We start from the raw sequence: 17,671 nt of genomic DNA on the forward strand, positions 1-17,671 counted from the left end.
TTGTGCTCATACCTGCACAGTTTCTCTGGAGAGCCCAACCCTGGCTCTAGTATCCGCTATGTGGAGACTCAGTCCATGCAGATCGGGGCCTCCTACACACTACAGTTCTCTTTAGTTATGGGCTGTGGCCATGAGCCCTCCCCTCACATTGACACACAAGTTCGGCTCGAGTTCTCTACCAATCATGGACTCACTTGGCACCTGGTCAAAGAGGTTAGAGATGTTTTTTTTTCCTCAAACAATATGTATGAAAATCATGTACTAATCATCCTAATCATTTGTTACCATTGTTCTTATTCTTCCATCAGACAATATGGACCACTATTCTACAGGTTCTACAGGTTTTTCAGAGAGAAACAAACTTTTAAAAACCACTGTCATATATGTTAATGATGTTCTTGTTTTTAGAGCGAAACACCACCATCTTTTTTATTCTTCCATCTGACCAGTTTTTCCCAGTTTTTCATGCAGAAAGTCCTCACATTTTCTCAAATTTCAACCCAAAGCAGCCCTTGCTGTGTAAAATATGAGAAATTCTGGAAAATACTGAGCAATCTTTTTGAACCCCTCTATCTTTTAGAGCTAGTGTAGTTAGTTAATTAGTATACCTTTCTCCACTCATCTTTTATTCTTTCTTTTTTCTATATTTTCACTACATCCTCCCATAGGAATCCACCGACTTTGTTATTCCTTCGGTTTTCAGGCTTTATTGAGCAAATCTGCTTACCTTTGATTTATGGCTCCATCCTCCCATAGGAACACACTGATTTTGATACTCAGTGCAATCATCACACTTGCTATAAATATTAATTTATGTAACATTAAGCTAAAGTAATTAAACATGATATGAATATCTTGATATAAAGTTTGTTCACAAACGTCATCTTTGAAGCATCAACTTCATTTGTATAGCTCTTAAAAATGTTTTTTTTTTCTTAACTGGAAAGTTTGACCTGTTTGAGTTTTGTTAATCTACTGCTTTGCTTAATTTGTGGCTTTGTTTATGTTTGAATTTTTTCACATTAATATACAACATTATAGAACATTATTTCCTAAATTCTTAGCAGAGTTCTTGCTGGTTCATCTCCAGTTTATAATCCTAATATTTATAATCTTAATATTAATATAACTATTGATTGCTCTGTTTGTCTCTAGCAGAGACAAATAATGAGTCTTCTTGGAATACAGCAAAAGATTAATCAGACAACAAATGATTTGGTCATTTAAACTTGATGTGTTATGAACCATGTAAATGATCTTGAAATATTTCAAGGTACTATAAACCAGTAATATTTTTCCAGGAAGTCTTAACACAGTTTTCTTTTGTGCTTTTATGATTTACGAGTAACCTTGATATGTTTATTATATTTTTGACCCTTGTATATCTGAGTTTGAACAGGACTGGTTGAACAGCACTCTGATAAGTTAATGGGAATACACAGAGTCTTCTTTTGTTTTATCCATAGGCCTGTCTTCCTGGTATGCCGAGCTGCTCTGAGTTCACTGCTCCAAGTGTTTACCATCCATCCGAGTTTCCTACTTGGAGAAGAATCACCCTTCCTTTGCCCCAAAAAACATGGTGAGTGTAGGTATGCATGCACAAACACACGCGCACACACACACACACACACACACACACACACACACATACACACACAGTGTATAACCCAGTACAATGAATGTAAAAGTGATCTTCACATTAGATTTCCAGAATTAACTGATGCAGTGGTTTTCTATTTGAGTACTATAGGTAAAAATTGCCTTTTGGGACAGCAAACAGTGATTACAATGTACTTATTTGTGATTTATCAGTAATATATTTTTGCTGTTTTATTTTGAAATTTGCAGCCGATAGGGGTTGCAAATCACTTTCATGAGACATTCCCTAGACTTCAAGGCTTTCTGCCTGTATATTTGGCTAGTGCATTTCATCTAAGCTGTACAAAGCCAATAGCTTTACAATACATACCATTTTCACACATAAATTACTGCATGTATGTGAATGTTTACACATTACACTTACATGTACAATGTGTAAACATTCATATTCTCGCTTATTGACAGAAGTATGATCACGAATAGATGAGCATACACAGATGGCAAATAATAATCTTTTGCTCTCAGAATATCCTATACCACAGCAATAGAGATGTGATATTTGTTTGCCTTGCTCTTCCCTTGTGTGGTTCAGTAAAGATATCCAGTTCTCATTCACTCTGCGATAAGAGGTTATAAGGTCGTGGCTAAATCAAGATTAAAGAGTCTTCCTCACATATCTCTGATTAAGGTCATCATGCCATCATGTCTCGGGTCAGTGGATTAGGAAATTGACCTCCCTTGACACCCCCATAAAGAGGTTGGCCTGTTCTCTGCCTCTGCCGTTTATCACCTTTACACATGCAATGGCATGTACCAAAGCATCCATGGAGAGGGATGGTTATTGCAATTCATCATCCCCCATGCTTTCTACCTAAGCCCATACATAAATCATAATGCTAAATCACAAGTGACAGTTCACACTGATTGGATCTCTATATAGCCAATTTTTTTTTTTCTACCTGTGTTGGAAATCCCTTCTATTTGCCCTTAAAAGTCAGTAAGAGTGAAATAAAGATTTCAAAATCCATAATGGCATTAAAACGTATATGACTTTATATTTTTGGCATGGAGACTGACTATTTAATATTTTATGATGTGCAACCTAGGATCTGAGTGATCTTATATATATAAGCTTAGATTTTAGAATTAGAATTAAAATCTTTGTGCAAAAAGAAGGTGTTTTACCATGTCTCAGACTTGTTATTATATAATAAAGCCAATAGGATTGACTGACACAATGTCTGTGCATAGTGTTACTTACTACATACAAATTATATCACCTGGATGACTTTATCTTGTCCCAGCTGTTTATTATATTACCTGACACATCTTCTCATTAAAATGAGATGGAACTGCTATTAATGTCTAAAACGTTTCATCCGTGATCAGAATTCCTGTTTACTGTTACTGTTAATTTAACTGTTCCCACCATGAAAAATGCTGTTTATTACAGCTTTTTGTTCCCTTTCACTTCCTAGCGATTTAGTGCAGTTTGGCCTCTGGAATCATGGGGTTGGGCACTGTGGTTGACTGATTTTGCCTGTGCTCAGGTCCAGTGCCACGCGGTTTCGCTGGATCCAGAACTACTACAGTGAGCAGGATGAGTGGGCGCTAGATGACATCTATATTGGGCAACAGTGTCCTCAGATGTGTCATGGACATGGCTGGTGTGACCATGGTCACTGCAGGTGAGTCTTTGCAGTGTACGCGTTTGTTTTGAGTTTTTTTTAATTGGCATGTCCCTGTCTACTATAGGCTTTTATTGCATAATGGACCAGTTCTTTCTCTCTGTCTCTCTCTCTCCAGGTGTGATGAAGGCTTTTCTGGGACAGACTGTCAGCCCTCTTCACCGTTGTCCTCTAGTGTGCTCTCAGACTTTGAGTCCCAGGAAACACTAATGACTACTTGGTGTGAGGTTATTGGTGGAGAGGTGGTGGCACCTGACTATGGATGCGGTGTTGTGTCATCTGGATCTTCTCTGTATTTTAGCAAGGTATGGCACAAATACTTCCAGAAACATTATTTTGATGGAGGATGCAATTGTTGGAGTTTTCTAAATATTTTATACACCTTTTGTGGTCAGGCTGGACTGAGACATCTAGTGAGTTGGGATTTAGACACAGAATGGGCAGAATTTGTGCAGTTCTACCTACGTGTGGGTGGAGATTGGATGGAATGTAACCAAGCGGACAGCAGGGAGGAGGGAGTTCTTCTGCAGTATAGTAATGATGGTGGTATCAGCTGGGGTCTAATCGCAGAGATGTACTTCACTGACTTTACCAAACCTCGGTGAGCAAAATGTTTCTAACAGTAATCACCTCAGTTTCTTGTCACATTATAGCATGTCTTTGTTTTCAATGTTTTGTCATCTCTGTGGCCACAGGTTTGTTCATTATGAACTGCCAATGGCTGCTAAGACTCCATGTACCCGGTTCCGCTGGTGGCAACCACTTCACTCAGGTGATGGTTATGACCAGTGGGCTATTGATGATGTAATCATTCTTTCTGAGAGGGAGAAGCATGTCATTCCAATGGCTAATCCTACTCTTCCTCAGGTAAGCGATAAGCATGAAGTAGAATTAACAGTGTTTATTTGTAGATGTACAAAATGTAGAAGTGTATATATGTAATTTAGATGTGACTATTGAACACAGTCTGTTTGAGATAATTTTACTGATAGCTAAAATTTTGCATTGCTCACAAAGGTGATTCACCTAATGTATGCATATTTTAATGTGAGAAATGAATATTTACCTGTAGATATGCTCTTTAAGTAACTCTATTTCCTTCAAAATTAAAGAATTACATTTTTTTTTTAAATACTCAAATCACAAATGTCACATTGACCTTACATTGTGCAACAGTCAACTAAGGATTTGTTTGTCTTTCAAGTTTTGATATTACCTGTTGCATTTATTAGTATTGTGTCCAATGTTCTAAAATCTTAGAAGCGAATGTAATAAAACTCATACAAATATATACATATTATATAGAGAGAGTAATAATAAAAGTTCCCAATAAGATGTTGATATAACACTAAACACAATATCATTCAAAATATCTAACTCATTGAACTATCCCCCTTTCTGGATATATTTCCCTAGAACTTCTATGAGAAACCAGCATTTGATTATCCACTGAACCAAATGAGTGTGTGGCTGATGTTGGGAAATGAAGGCGTGGATAAGGATGGGAATGGGAGTTTCTGTGCCCCCACACCCTCAGCCATGGTGTTTGGGAGATCTGATGGGGACAGGTGGGCTGTGACCCGAGACCTCTCCCTCCGAACTGGCTACACATTACAGTTCAAGGTACTGACCATACAGGTCAAGTAAACTGTCCCAAATTATTTGCCATCTTTGTCATATTTGTATGTGTTCTCTTAGTTAGAGTTCTTCTACCCATTAATAATAATAATGATGATGATGATGCTGATAATAATAAATAATAACTCTTAGTTGTGTAATTCTTTTTTCACCAATGATAAGTTTCAGACTCATCATTCCTGCAAAGGTTATAGAGGGCAGAATGTAAACAACTATAAGTATAAATATTTCTCTCAAATCCTGTCTCCGATACAAGCAAACACACCATCTCTGTGTGATTGTCTAGCTGAACATCGGCTGTGAGTCAGAATTCAGTCCCTCTGCCCCTGTGTTGCTCCAATATTCCCATGATGCCGGACGCACCTGGGCTCTCGTACGAGAGGGATGTTTCCCAGGTTCTCCTGGGGCAGCAGGCTGTGAAGGCAGTGGACGTGAGCTTAGAGAGCCTACTGTTTACAACACAGGCGATTATGAACGCTGGACCAGGGTTACTGTTGTAATTCCACGCAAAGTAGCTGCAAGGTACCTGAGAGCTTACTTTACTGGCAAAGATAACAGGGACATTATTTCCACCTTACAGAGAAATGTTGAACATGTGCTTGTTATGCATGTATTTTGCATGTTCGAATAAATTTATTGCCTTTAAATGTCATGTAGCCAAATAACTAATCCTCATCCTGTCTCACTGCATTTTGAGCAGAGAGATGAAAACTGATTTCAGAAACTGTGTATTGAAAATTATGTACATTTTGCTATGTACTTTTCTGTCAAAGCAAATATTTGAATTGAATATTTGAATATTTGCATTGTCTGATTTAAATATACACACCTAGACACACAATTGAATTAGTTTGTGCCTGTATCACTTTCTTTTCCCTTCAGTAAGACACGGTTTCGCTGGTTCCAAGAAAGCAGTGTTCATCGGGATGCCCCTGCATTTGCCCTTGATGGTGTTTATATCTCGGAGCCGTGTCCCAACCACTGTGGAGGTCATGGGGACTGCATCTCCGGAGTCTGCTTTTGTGACATGGGCTACACAGGTAACACAGCTTACAGTAGGATATGGTTAATGCTTTTTGCTTCAATATGGCGTGGAAGGGTGTTAATCAAATCTTTTTGGGGTTGTGTGTATTGGTCAGTGGAGCAGGACAGCTGCGTGCCCTCTACCCCAAGTCCCACTGAGCTGGCTGAGAGCTTCGAAGGGAAGCTCAGTCCTCTTTGGCAAGGCATTAGTGGAGGACAGACAGGGGGTGGCTGTGGCACTATCAGCGAGGGGAAGGCACTCTATTTTAGCAGCCATGGCCGACGAGAGGCTCGCACTGTGCCCCTGGACACCACTAACACCCGGTTAGTACACCGACAATCACCCAGAAGTTTCCCCAGAAACTCTGGCTTGTCAGCTCCAGGGTGAGAAGACTTTGAAGATTGACTGCACCTCTTTTTCTATAGACTGGTTCAATTCTACATCCGAATTGGTGGGAAGAACATGGGCTCAGCTTGCACCAGGCCTCGCTCTCGCAATGAAGGTATCTCTCTCTACTCCTCCAGGCATTTGTCTGCATATGGCTTTCCTTATACTCATTCCTGATTGGCTAGCAACAGTTCCATTATTTTCCTATATGAATCCTCAGATTTATTCATTTCCTCTGACATGTAACATACAAGCAATTCCATTATAGTAGCTAAATGCTATGTGGCAGTGATGGACTTTAATGTTAACTGAATAAAATTACAGTTAGTTTGCTATATCCATATCATTTAGTTCTGAGTAAGCAATACAAAGCCTCTGGTTTTTAAAACAGTAGTCATGGTTTCAGTGAGATAATGCATGTCTCCACCTCATAAATGATTTTCTGATATCAGAAGGCTTTGTTGGCCATCATCTCTTACATAAATGACATCTGATCTTTACTGACCTGGAGTGGAGATCATTTCTGCAGGCTCCAGGTCATTTAATGTTCTTCTATACAATATTTCAGGGGTAATCGTCCAGAGCTCCATTAATAATGGTGTGGAGTGGCATTTCCTGCGAGAGCTGGACTTCGGTTCCTTTCTGGAGCCACAGGTGGTGACTATTGAACTTCCTCCTCATGCAAAGACGCCCTACACTGTGTTCCGCTGGTGGCAGCCCCAACAGGGTGAGAAAGTCAGCTCACTGCTGTTCATGCTGATCCTATACTTAAATGGGTCAATGTTCTCAAACATCTTCAGGGAAAGATGATGACACAGAAGATCAAAGTTGTTGGAATGATACACTACTGGTTAAACCAGTTCCAGCTGTCAAACCTGAGACATGAGAAATAGGATGGTACACTGTGTCAGAATCACATAGGCACATCTTGTGTTCACATTCGGTTCTGTTTTGTTTGGTTGTTGTCTCCCATTGCAGGTAAACACTCAGCTCAGTGGGCCATTGATGATGTTCTCATCGGGATGAATGATAGCTCCAGAACTGGCTTTCTTGACAAGTTTGATGGGACATCACCCTTAAGGCACAACTGGTTCAGAGTAGTGGGGGGAGAGGTGGCAGTAGACTGTCTCTCCCTTGACACAGCCCTGGCCTTCCACTCGGACTCAGTAGACAGTGAGTCTCACCTCACTACAATATCTTACACCATACCACATTCTCACGCAAGACCACAATGTCTAATAGCACAAAACTGTCTCACACCGCAATGTATCATACCACACTACACTGCCTTACACCACCACATCACAACTCTTGATCTGCATTCAAAATGGTCACATCTGTTAATTTTTTCTGGTTACGTTTAATAAATAGCATGCTTCCAGAGTCTGTTACCACAATTATACATTTATCTAGTACAACAATTTTGAGAACATAATGGTTCCGTGTATCATAAAACTGTAATTTAACTAATTTTCTGTAACATGGAAAATAAATTATAGATACAGTATTTTTACACTAATACATTTTTTACACTAATTTTTACTCTAATAAAAGATGAAGAAATGTGTGAAGCCCACAAAATTTCCAGAGAAACAGGATGTTTCAGACAGAGGTCCTTCATCCTTTGTGCAAGTAAAGTGTTTCTGTGACAAATGCCCGAGTGCCGCAGGGTGTGGAGCAGGACGCATAGACCCCCTCGACATTGTGAAACATTTAATAATACAACATGTAACAGACAATGCACTCACACATGGCATTAACAGAGAACATAAACACACTTAACCCTAACAAACAACGATTGTAACATACACAGACTAGACAAACATGGATACTAACACAAGCTTTGGCTGACAAACAAACAATGACCAACAGTGAGGGACACACTGACGGGGGTTTAAATAGACTAAGAAACACTAACAATTAACCCCGTACAGGTGCGTGCCCTCACGGGGGCGTGGCCACAAACAAGCCTGAACCTCCCTGCACACGGCAGGTCATACCACGTGACTTGTGGGGGGGGGGGAGCGTCCCGTGACAGAACCCCCTCCCAAGAGGTGTGGCTCCTGATGCATTCTTTCCAGGACCGCGAGCCCCAGGCCGCTGTGTACACACAGACAATACGGCTTTGCCTGGTGCCAACCCTACATGAGGTGGGCTAGGAACCACAAGCCCGGGAGACCCCTTAAACAGAGGAAGGATGGCAAAATCCCTGCCCCCCTCAAGACAGTCCAGTGCACTTCGCGAAACACTGCGCCTAGACACACACAAAAGGCACACATTTAGCAGTTTCTATATATAAATGTCTTGTGTATGTTGCAAAAAGATCATAGTCTCTGCAGTACTGTCTGCTAAATGGTGCCTAGTGCTGAGATGAACACAAACTGAGATGTTTGACATTAAAGCCTAATATGTTCTTGTATTGGGATTGGCTGTACTGTTAGTGTGTCCATTTGAAACAAATGTATCAATGTGTCAAATCAATTAATTATTACTGATATTGTTATATACTACACTCTGCTTGATATTACCATATGCTGCATCCACAAAAGAGTATTTACCTAAAAATGCCCATTTCAAGCCAGCTTGAACCAAAAATAGGTTGAAGCAGCCTTGAAAATTGTTTGGGGTTTTTTTCAGGTAAACACCTTTTTGAGGATGTGCTTTTTCACTAAGGTACATGGCTGAATTGCTCTTGAACAAATTCAGTCTATACCAGATTATCTGGGCCAGAATGGGCGGGTGACTATGATGAAATAACATGTTATTGAAATGAATAGCTTCATATATTGAGAATTTAATAACATCTTGGCTTCCCTGGATGCAGGTTTTGAATAATTGATGCATGCAAATTTAATTCAAACTCCTTGTTGTTACTCATATGTGTATCAAGCTGTGTGCGGGTTTATTTTGAACAAATCTTATGTTATTCACAGCTTCATCAATTACACTGGCCCAGCAAGAATATTTTAGAAGACGGTCATAAATATACATTCTATCTTATTTCCAGTCCATGTGCCAAGAATATGGTAATACCGAGAAAAACAAATCAAACCAACCCCTATTTCATACTTTACATTGCTTGTAAACAAATCATAAAGTACTCACTATTCAACATGTAATGTTGTCAAAGTAAAATGAAAATTTTTTTCTAATGAATTACCGCTATCCAGGTACATTACTCACAGTGCACTGGATGGAGTCGAGCACTTCATATATTTGTAAGTACAGCATAATGCTCAGAATATGTCTGTGTGCTTGCTCTCAGAACGGCCACGTTATGCTGAGAGCTGGGACTTCGAGGTGTCAGGCTCCTCGTTTCTGCAGTTTGATCTGAGCATGGGCTGCAGTAAGGCAGTGTATTCAGCCCATGGAGTGCACCTAGAGTTCTCCACCGACTGCGGCCGGCACTGGACACTGCTGACACCAGAGTGTGTGCCGCCTGCTATCGGCTGTGCCAGTTACACTCAGAGCTCCGTCTACAGCGCTCCCCAGTATTCCCGCTGGAGAAGGGTCACAGTGTATCTGCCCAACACTGCTAAGTATGAGAGTGCACTTTTGTTTACATGTTGAAAATGTGTACCTTTGAATTTGTTTTGTAACCTCATGATAGTGGGAACCTTAAATCCTGCCATTAACTGTTAAATCTGTGTTGTTTTGACATTGGAAATCCAATCTTAAATGTAAATTGTCAGACTCTGCAGCTGTATGCTTATAATAGATTTGTTATTATATAGTTCCCCCAGAACAAGGTTCCGCTGGATTCAGCCTCACTTCACTCCTGGAGCTGACTACTGGGCTCTGGATAATGTACTGCTGGCTCCTGGGTGCCCATGGATGTGTTCTGGACATGGTCTGTGTGACAACGGACGTTGTGTGTAAGTGGCTCTGACTGTAGCTCTAATCACTCACAGAGCATGCTTCCTGGGAGCAAACATTTTCACGTTCTCTCTGCCTCTCTCCCTCCATCACCTTTGCCCTCTATCTGATGTCCAGGTGTGACAGAGGATATGGTGGGGCTCACTGCGTCCCCTTAGTCCCTCTGCCCTCTGTTCTGAGGGAGGACTTCGACGAGAACCTGGAGCCAGAGATCTGGCCTGAGGTGTATGGGGCAGAAAAGGGCACACTAAGTGGGGAGCCTCTTAAGTCAGGCACTGCCCTCATCTTTAAGGGGGTGAGCAGTTTGCATACTACATAGGGCATAGTAGCCAAGTAATGGTAACTCAAAACTCAGAAATTCATCACCCATAAAGAAGGCATTATTGGCCGATTAAGACATCATGGGTCCAACAGCAGTTGATAGTTCTTGAGCAGGACACTTAACCTGAGGATCCTCTTGTATCTGGCTAATGTAAGCTAGGGTCAACTGAAGTATATATCATCTTCATCTCATAGATGCTAGTGCAGCGGTACTTGTAGGCATCCTAGACCTCAGCCTAAACTAACAGGAATTTTCCTTTGCTCTGTTAATGTAGCAAACTCTACTGCAGATGAAAGAATATAAGATGAAAGTTATATATATATTCACACTTAATGGATTGTATTATCTGATCTCATCTTTTGTTGAATATTGTGTATAATACTATCATTTGTGTAAATGTTTTAAAATATTTGGATGTAGTCAAATTATTATATAAGCCAAATTATGGTATTTCAGTTAAAAATTTTTTGCTAACTGACATAGATTTATATGTATTTTATGAAATGCAAGATCAGTGAAATGATTCATATGTCCTGGTGCCTTTCCTTTGGATGTTGTCTGATTAACCTCGTTGCTCCATCAGGAGGGGCTACGGATGCTGGTTTCACAGGACTTGGACTGCACCAGCACTCTATATATCCAGTTTTCATTTAGGTTTATAACTAAAGGTAAGTGTATACAGGTATATGTCGAATAGGTGCTTTTCTGAGTATGAGCAGTAGTTATGTTGCCTGGTTGTTTGAATGTGAATATAAAATGTATGTTGTTATGTATGCAGGAGTCCCAGAGCGTTCCCACTCCGTACTGCTGCAGTATTCAGTGAATGGAGGGATCAGCTGGCTGCTGTTGGATGAGTTCTACTTCCCCACCTCCACGGACACTCTGTTCCTGCATCTCCCACTGCCCCCTAGTGCTCAGACAAACGCTACACGCTTCAGACTGTGGCAGCCTTACAACAACGGTGAGAATGCAGCAAATATTTGAAGGCACCAACATATTCTTATTCATTTTTGATGACATATTGGAAGATACCTCACTGTTCTCAGTTATATTATAATTTATCACTAGGACTTATCATTAAGAATATAGGTTATTACAAATTAACACATCAACAGACATAAAATTAACACAAAATTAACACAAAGGTTTTTTTAAATACATTTCTGTTCACCTGTTCAGCTGTGTCCAGTGTCTCTAAGACTGTTCTCATCTTTATTACCATTTTCACATAGAGTATTTCTAGACATGTTCAGTCTGTAATATTCCTGTTCCTATTAGCTAATATTTCATGATTTCTTTCCATTCACAGGCAAAAAGGAGGAGGTGTGGGTGGTTGATGATCTTATCATTGATGGCAGCTCTTTGAACAACCCCCCTGTTTTATCAGAGAGTTTTGAGGGTGGACCTCAGGAGTTCAACTGGCTGTTCTATCCAGGGGGCAATATTGGCCTCTACTGCCCCTACCAGAAAGCAGGACTGTGAGTATCACCACAGTGTTGAGCATTTACAGGTCTGTGCATCTGCTGTTTCTCTCTGGACAGCTGGGAGTTACCATATTTACTGTGCATAGGGAGGATGACTCGGCTATGGTGTTTGTGTCCAGTGAGCTAGGAGAACACTCGATCACCACAAGAGATATTGATGTAAATGAAAACACCATTATTCAGTTTGAGGTATGATTTCACACATTTATAAGCTTGATATATTTCATACATAACTTGCATACAAATTTAAAATAAATAGATTTACCAACACTACTAATAGGAACACTTTTACCAAGTTAGGCATTTCTGATTTTCTTGCAGTAGGACATCAAATTTTGCTCTGTTCCAGATCAATGTGGGCTGTACAGGAGAGAGCTCTTCCTCAAGCCCAGTGCGTCTAGAATTCTCACGGGACTTTGGAGCTACATGGCATCTCCTGGTTCCTCTGTGTGCAGGTGGCCCAACCCCCAGCTCTCTCTGCTCCACCGAGCTCCACCCTGCCAGCATCTACTACCCTGGCACTACTCAGGGCTGGAGAAGGGAAGTCATCCACTTTGGCAAGCTACGTTTATGTGGGTGAGTAAACATAACTAGGGGTGAGACCAGTCCATTTTTTTTGGGCAACATCAGAGTCTAACAGTGTATCATTACCTTGCAGGTCAGTGCGGTTCCGCTGGTACCAGGGCTTCTTTTCAACTGGCATGGCACCCTACACCTGGGCCCTCGACAATGTTTACATTGGCCCCCAGTGCCAAGACATGTGCAGCGGGCATGGGGCATGTGTGAGGGGCACCCACTGTGAGTGTGACCCTGGTTACTCTGGCCCAGACTGCTCTGTTCCAAATGCGCCAAACCCAGACTTCTTGAAAGAGGACTTTGAAGGTACAGAAGGGTACAGAAGGGTGCAGATGTTTGCGCAAACACAGAATTGTTTGACTGAGTGTGCATGTTTGGAAGTGAGTGTTATTGACACAAAATTGACCTAGACATCTCCTAATTTAGTTTGTTCATTTGCTAAAATTCTGAATGCAAAACAAAGAGTGAATGTCGCATGTTCTCTTAAATCACTTGCTACTTGCAAATCTGATCATATGAGTGGTTCTTGTATAAGGCCCAGTGACTGCCAGTACTAGCTCTGATTATTTGCAATGCTAATAAGCTAAGGTATTAACCTTGTGATGTCATTAGTGCTGGGTGGTGTTTGTGCTTCAAACTGTGCATTTACTAAGGCAGGCAAGTTTATCTTACCATGTGCATGAATGTCTACATCACAGACTACCGCGGCTGTGCTTGTGTAATGATTTTCTACATTTTAATAAATGTACATTATTTTTACAATACACAGAATTGTTTATGGTGTAGTGAAATGTTATATTTTGGTTTATCAAAGGTGGTGCTATGGAATATGAGCATTTCAAGGTGCTGAGCGGAGGAAAACCCTCCAGAAAGTGTGGCATTATGACCACTGGAAACCACCTGTTCTTCAGTGAGGATGGATTACGAATGTTGGAGACCACAGACATGGATCTGTCTAATGCTAGGTAACTACTACTACACTACTATATGCAAGTGTGATTACACCAGTCACTACTACTATATACATGGGATTACACCATGTGATTACACCAGTCATTTCTACACGTGTGATTACACTAGTCACTACTACACACACAGGTAATTACGCCAGCCACTACTACATACGTATATTTACAGCAGTCACTGCTACAAATGTGTGATTACACCAGTCACTACTACACACATATGTGATTAAACAAGTCACACACAGCGCTTGATGAACAATATGCAGAAGGCCATTTCAGTGACCTGTAAGATGGTGATGAATACACCAAATAAGAAGCAAAAACTGGGGAAATAGTGTCACTCTAGTTGCAGTACTGAAAGCCCAGGACAACCTCTGCTACTCAGTCCTGCAATTAATAAGGGTTGAATTAATGTGCCTGCATGTGTATTAATATTTACTGCCTTCATAAATCATTAGGTCACCATAAACCAATTAAACAAAGAGAATGAATGAGCATGCTTAGCATCCAATGCAAGTGACAGATAATTAAAATCAGCTTATCAGTCACTGTATGTACCCTCTCATTATTACTGTCAGTTTTCAGCACCATAAGAACTCTCTAATTAAGAACTCCATTATTAGCAACAGATTAGATCGTGGCACTTCTTTCTCCTGCAGGTTTGTCCAGTTCTTCCTGCGGCTTGGCTGTGGGAAGGCTGCCCCAGACCCACGCTCGCAGCCTGTACTGCTGCAGTTCTCCATGGATGGAGGTCTGTCCTGGAACCTGCTTCAGGAATTTCTCTATAGTAACAGTAGTAACCAGGCTCACCTGGTGGCACTGGAGATCCCACTGCGAGCCCGCACTACCCAAACCCGCCTCCGCTGGTGGCAGCCATCTGAAAATGGACACTTCCATAGTCCATGGGTCATTGATAAGGTAAAGCTGATCTTGGTTGTTTCAGACCATGATGTGTGTTTTAGGATGTCAGACAAAGTTAGAGTTGTGTGTGCATATATACTCATCCATCCTCTGGAATCCTCTAGTATGGAGGCACCTGAATAGAATTTTAGTGGTGGAGTTATTATTTCATGTACATGTATCCATGGCCTTGCAGTCTCTATCTGTGTGTGCATGCCTGTGTGTGTGTGTGTGTGTGTGTGTGTGTGTGTGTGTGTGTGTGTGTGTGTGTGTGTGTAGGTGGTGGTGGGAGGCAGTGCCAGTGGCTGGGGCCCTCTGGAGGATGACTTCTCCTTCACAGACACACGCTCATGGCTGCTCCACCCTGGTGGCACGCGCATGCCTGTGTGCGGATCTGATGGCGAAGCATTTGCCTTCATCGAGAAGTCTAACACTCGCTACGGTGTCACCACTGACATCAGTGTGGGCCAAGATGCCTTTATTCAGTTTGACTTCTCTGCATCTTGCTCTGTCACATCCTCTTGTTACTGTAAGATAATCCACCTATAGACAGTTAGGCCAAATTAATATGATATAATATAATGCATTTTCTAATACTTAAAGCTTGTGGGAATGTAAATGTATGTGCTCGTTTCTACAGCGGTGGAGTTGGAGTATTCTCTCAACCTTGGAATGACTTGGCAACCACTTGTGAGGGACTGTTTACCCACTAGTCCAGACTGCTCCTCCTACACTCTTCAAAGGCTGTTAGTGTCAGACACCTACAACAAATGGGGCAGAGTTACATTACCCATTCCATCCTATGCCAGGTATACTTATACAATGTCATACCTCTGCTTTTAACATTAACATTATCAGAGACCTTTAAGGGCCCAACCACAAACATATGCTGCAGTTCAATGGTATGCAATGCAGACAACTGGACACATTGGATGCATCATTTAGCAGTGCAATGGCTAAAACTATTATTGGTCTTGCTGTGCAGGTCTCCAGCAACACGATTCCGCTGGTTCCAGCAGGCTCCCTTTGATAAGCAACAGACCTGGGCTCTGGACAATCTCTACATTGGAGACGGCTGTCCTGAAATGTGCTCTGGCCATGGCCGCTGCAAGCAGAATTCCTGTGTGTGAGTGAATTTCATATTCACCAGTGAATAATGTTTTTACAGAGTTGCTTACATTAAAGGCCCAGGTAATCTTGACCATGGATGGTTTTCTAAGTGGTTAATGGCTTATTTCATTTTTTCCCCAATTTTTCAATTTCAAAGCTGGAAAAGGAATTATTTTCACACTTTTGGGGTAACTGGAGAACCACTCTGGTCCCAACTTTCTTTGTCTTCACTGTGGCAAAAAAATTGTATTGTTATATGGTTATTGTTTTCAGCTATTGTATATTTCAGCTTCGTTTTGTTAATGATACAATGATATTGTATTTCACAACCTTAACATTTAAATGTCATCTAGTTATAATGTTTTCTTTATTCTCTCTCTCCCTGTTGCTCAGGTGTGACCCTGAGTGGGGTGGAGAATACTGTGATGATGAAATGGTGCCTCTCCCTTCCCAGCTGAAGGACAGTTTCAGTCGTGCACCCTCCCTCAACCACTGGCACCTGCTCACTGGCGGGAAACTAAGTAGTGTGTGTGGGGCTGTGGCATCAGGTGCAGCCCTGCACTTTAGTGGGGTAAGTCCAAACCCATCTTAATACTCCATGTTGAACTATTATTAGAAAGTAGTTTTCTGGTTTGCTGGTCATTTGGTTTTTGGCTTCTCTGTTGTACAGGTTTGTGTAATTTTATTAAACTGTAGTTTCACTGCTCTAGTGTTTTGGTTAAATGTTTAGTATACATTAGGCTTCAGTAGTTCCTTTAGGAATTGCCATAATTCAGTGATACATTAAGGAAATTCAAGTCTGTTATTGACTGTCCAATAATCCCATAACCTAAAATCTTTATTCAGATGCACTGAATACTCTTGTTTTTGTGAATGTCATATTCTCACATCCAGATGCAAACAATATCTTAGCCTCCGTGTCTCAAAACAAAGATAATGGTTGAAGCATAGCCTTCAATTATTATAATGATATTAGAAATAGAAAAATAATTTGCTAATGATTTATTTTTAATTTCCAAATTAATTAAGAAACATCAAACACCCCCCCCCCCCCCCCCCCCCCCCCCAGAACGTATATTTTTATACTATGTGTTTGGAACCTATAGAACAATATCAAACACTTTGAAGACCTGTTTAACAACACCTATTACAGAGACAGAGATATAGTGAACTATGGAAATATATTCAGAGAATTTAACTGGTTTCTGTTTTAACAGAGCTGCACCCGTCAGTTGGTTACAGTGGATCTGAACTTGACAAACGCTGAGTTTATACAGTTCTACTTCATGTACGGCTGCATGGTGGCCCCTACCAACCGAAACCAGGGTGTCCTGCTGGAGTTCAGCCTGAACGGTGGCATCAGCTGGAGTTTGCTGACGGAGATATTCTATGACCAGTACAGCAAGCCAGGGTAGGCATGTCCCATTATGATGATGCCTTAACTGATGACAAAAAATTTTCCTGTCATTCATTATAATTTGGGGAATCTGAAAGTTTCTTCCTCTCGTATGCAGGTTTGTGAATGTACTGCTGCCCCCTGCTGCCCAAGCAGTGGGGGTGCGGGTGCGCTGGTGGCAGCCACAGCACAGTGGAGCAGATCATGGTGACTGGGCACTGGACAATGTTCTCATCTCTGGCTCTGACACACGTGCTCAGATCTCTGACACCTTTGGTGGCGTTGCGCTGCCTAATCACGAGAGAGCACCAGCTGACGGAGCACCTACTGGCCGCCTTAGCACTGTTAGACAAGATGAGGAGAGCACCGCAGGTAGCACCATGCAGGCACATACACATGCACACCCACTACAGCCTTCAGTAATCACTAGTGAAATGTTGAGTTTCACATGCAGTAGCATGAGTTCAGTATCATTGGTTATCAGTGTTGAGGAAAATTGCTGATAATCCTGTTAGGCTATTACACATTAATCGTGATGACTTTGAATTATAGCATTACAGAATTATTATCTTAAGTATGGCCATCTCAAGCATACAACACTGTAAATACAGTGTTTGTGAAAGAAAAGTTGGGATGGTATTTCATCCTGCAAAAATCATGCTTATGATTCATTTTATCAGTTAATTTATTTAGTAACTATACAATC

General features: G+C 41.2%; 1 protein-coding gene across 3 annotated transcripts in view; it reads left to right on the forward strand.

Moving 5' to 3' along the window:
• The window catches only part of reln (reelin), a 95,221-nt gene that overhangs the window by 67,437 nt on the left and 10,113 nt on the right, over positions 1-17,671 (forward strand). For all 3 annotated transcript variants that reach the window (XM_027008785.2, XM_027008786.2, XM_027008783.2), the window contains exons 21-50: positions 21-213; positions 1,467-1,579; positions 3,150-3,287; positions 3,406-3,592; positions 3,683-3,888; positions 3,983-4,154; positions 4,704-4,910; positions 5,212-5,447; positions 5,808-5,965; positions 6,065-6,272; positions 6,375-6,451; positions 6,905-7,063; positions 7,315-7,509; positions 9,602-9,875; positions 10,071-10,211; positions 10,330-10,507; positions 11,118-11,202; positions 11,313-11,495; positions 11,844-12,012; positions 12,105-12,207; positions 12,368-12,594; positions 12,677-12,900; positions 13,409-13,559; positions 14,219-14,477; positions 14,739-14,988; positions 15,100-15,268; positions 15,445-15,585; positions 15,963-16,140; positions 16,787-16,980; positions 17,084-17,337. In XM_027008785.2, coding sequence (XP_026864586.2) covers positions 21-213; positions 1,467-1,579; positions 3,150-3,287; positions 3,406-3,592; positions 3,683-3,888; positions 3,983-4,154; positions 4,704-4,910; positions 5,212-5,447; positions 5,808-5,965; positions 6,065-6,272; positions 6,375-6,451; positions 6,905-7,063; positions 7,315-7,509; positions 9,602-9,875; positions 10,071-10,211; positions 10,330-10,507; positions 11,118-11,202; positions 11,313-11,495; positions 11,844-12,012; positions 12,105-12,207; positions 12,368-12,594; positions 12,677-12,900; positions 13,409-13,559; positions 14,219-14,477; positions 14,739-14,988; positions 15,100-15,268; positions 15,445-15,585; positions 15,963-16,140; positions 16,787-16,980; positions 17,084-17,337 — 5,429 coding nt within the window. The remainder of the gene's footprint in view (positions 1-20; positions 214-1,466; positions 1,580-3,149; positions 3,288-3,405; positions 3,593-3,682; positions 3,889-3,982; positions 4,155-4,703; positions 4,911-5,211; positions 5,448-5,807; positions 5,966-6,064; positions 6,273-6,374; positions 6,452-6,904; positions 7,064-7,314; positions 7,510-9,601; positions 9,876-10,070; positions 10,212-10,329; positions 10,508-11,117; positions 11,203-11,312; positions 11,496-11,843; positions 12,013-12,104; positions 12,208-12,367; positions 12,595-12,676; positions 12,901-13,408; positions 13,560-14,218; positions 14,478-14,738; positions 14,989-15,099; positions 15,269-15,444; positions 15,586-15,962; positions 16,141-16,786; positions 16,981-17,083; positions 17,338-17,671) is intronic.

The sequence above is a fragment of the Electrophorus electricus genome, chromosome 4 (assembly GCF_013358815.1).
Source record: "Electrophorus electricus isolate fEleEle1 chromosome 4, fEleEle1.pri, whole genome shotgun sequence".
NCBI lineage: Eukaryota > Metazoa > Chordata > Actinopteri > Gymnotiformes > Gymnotidae > Electrophorus > Electrophorus electricus.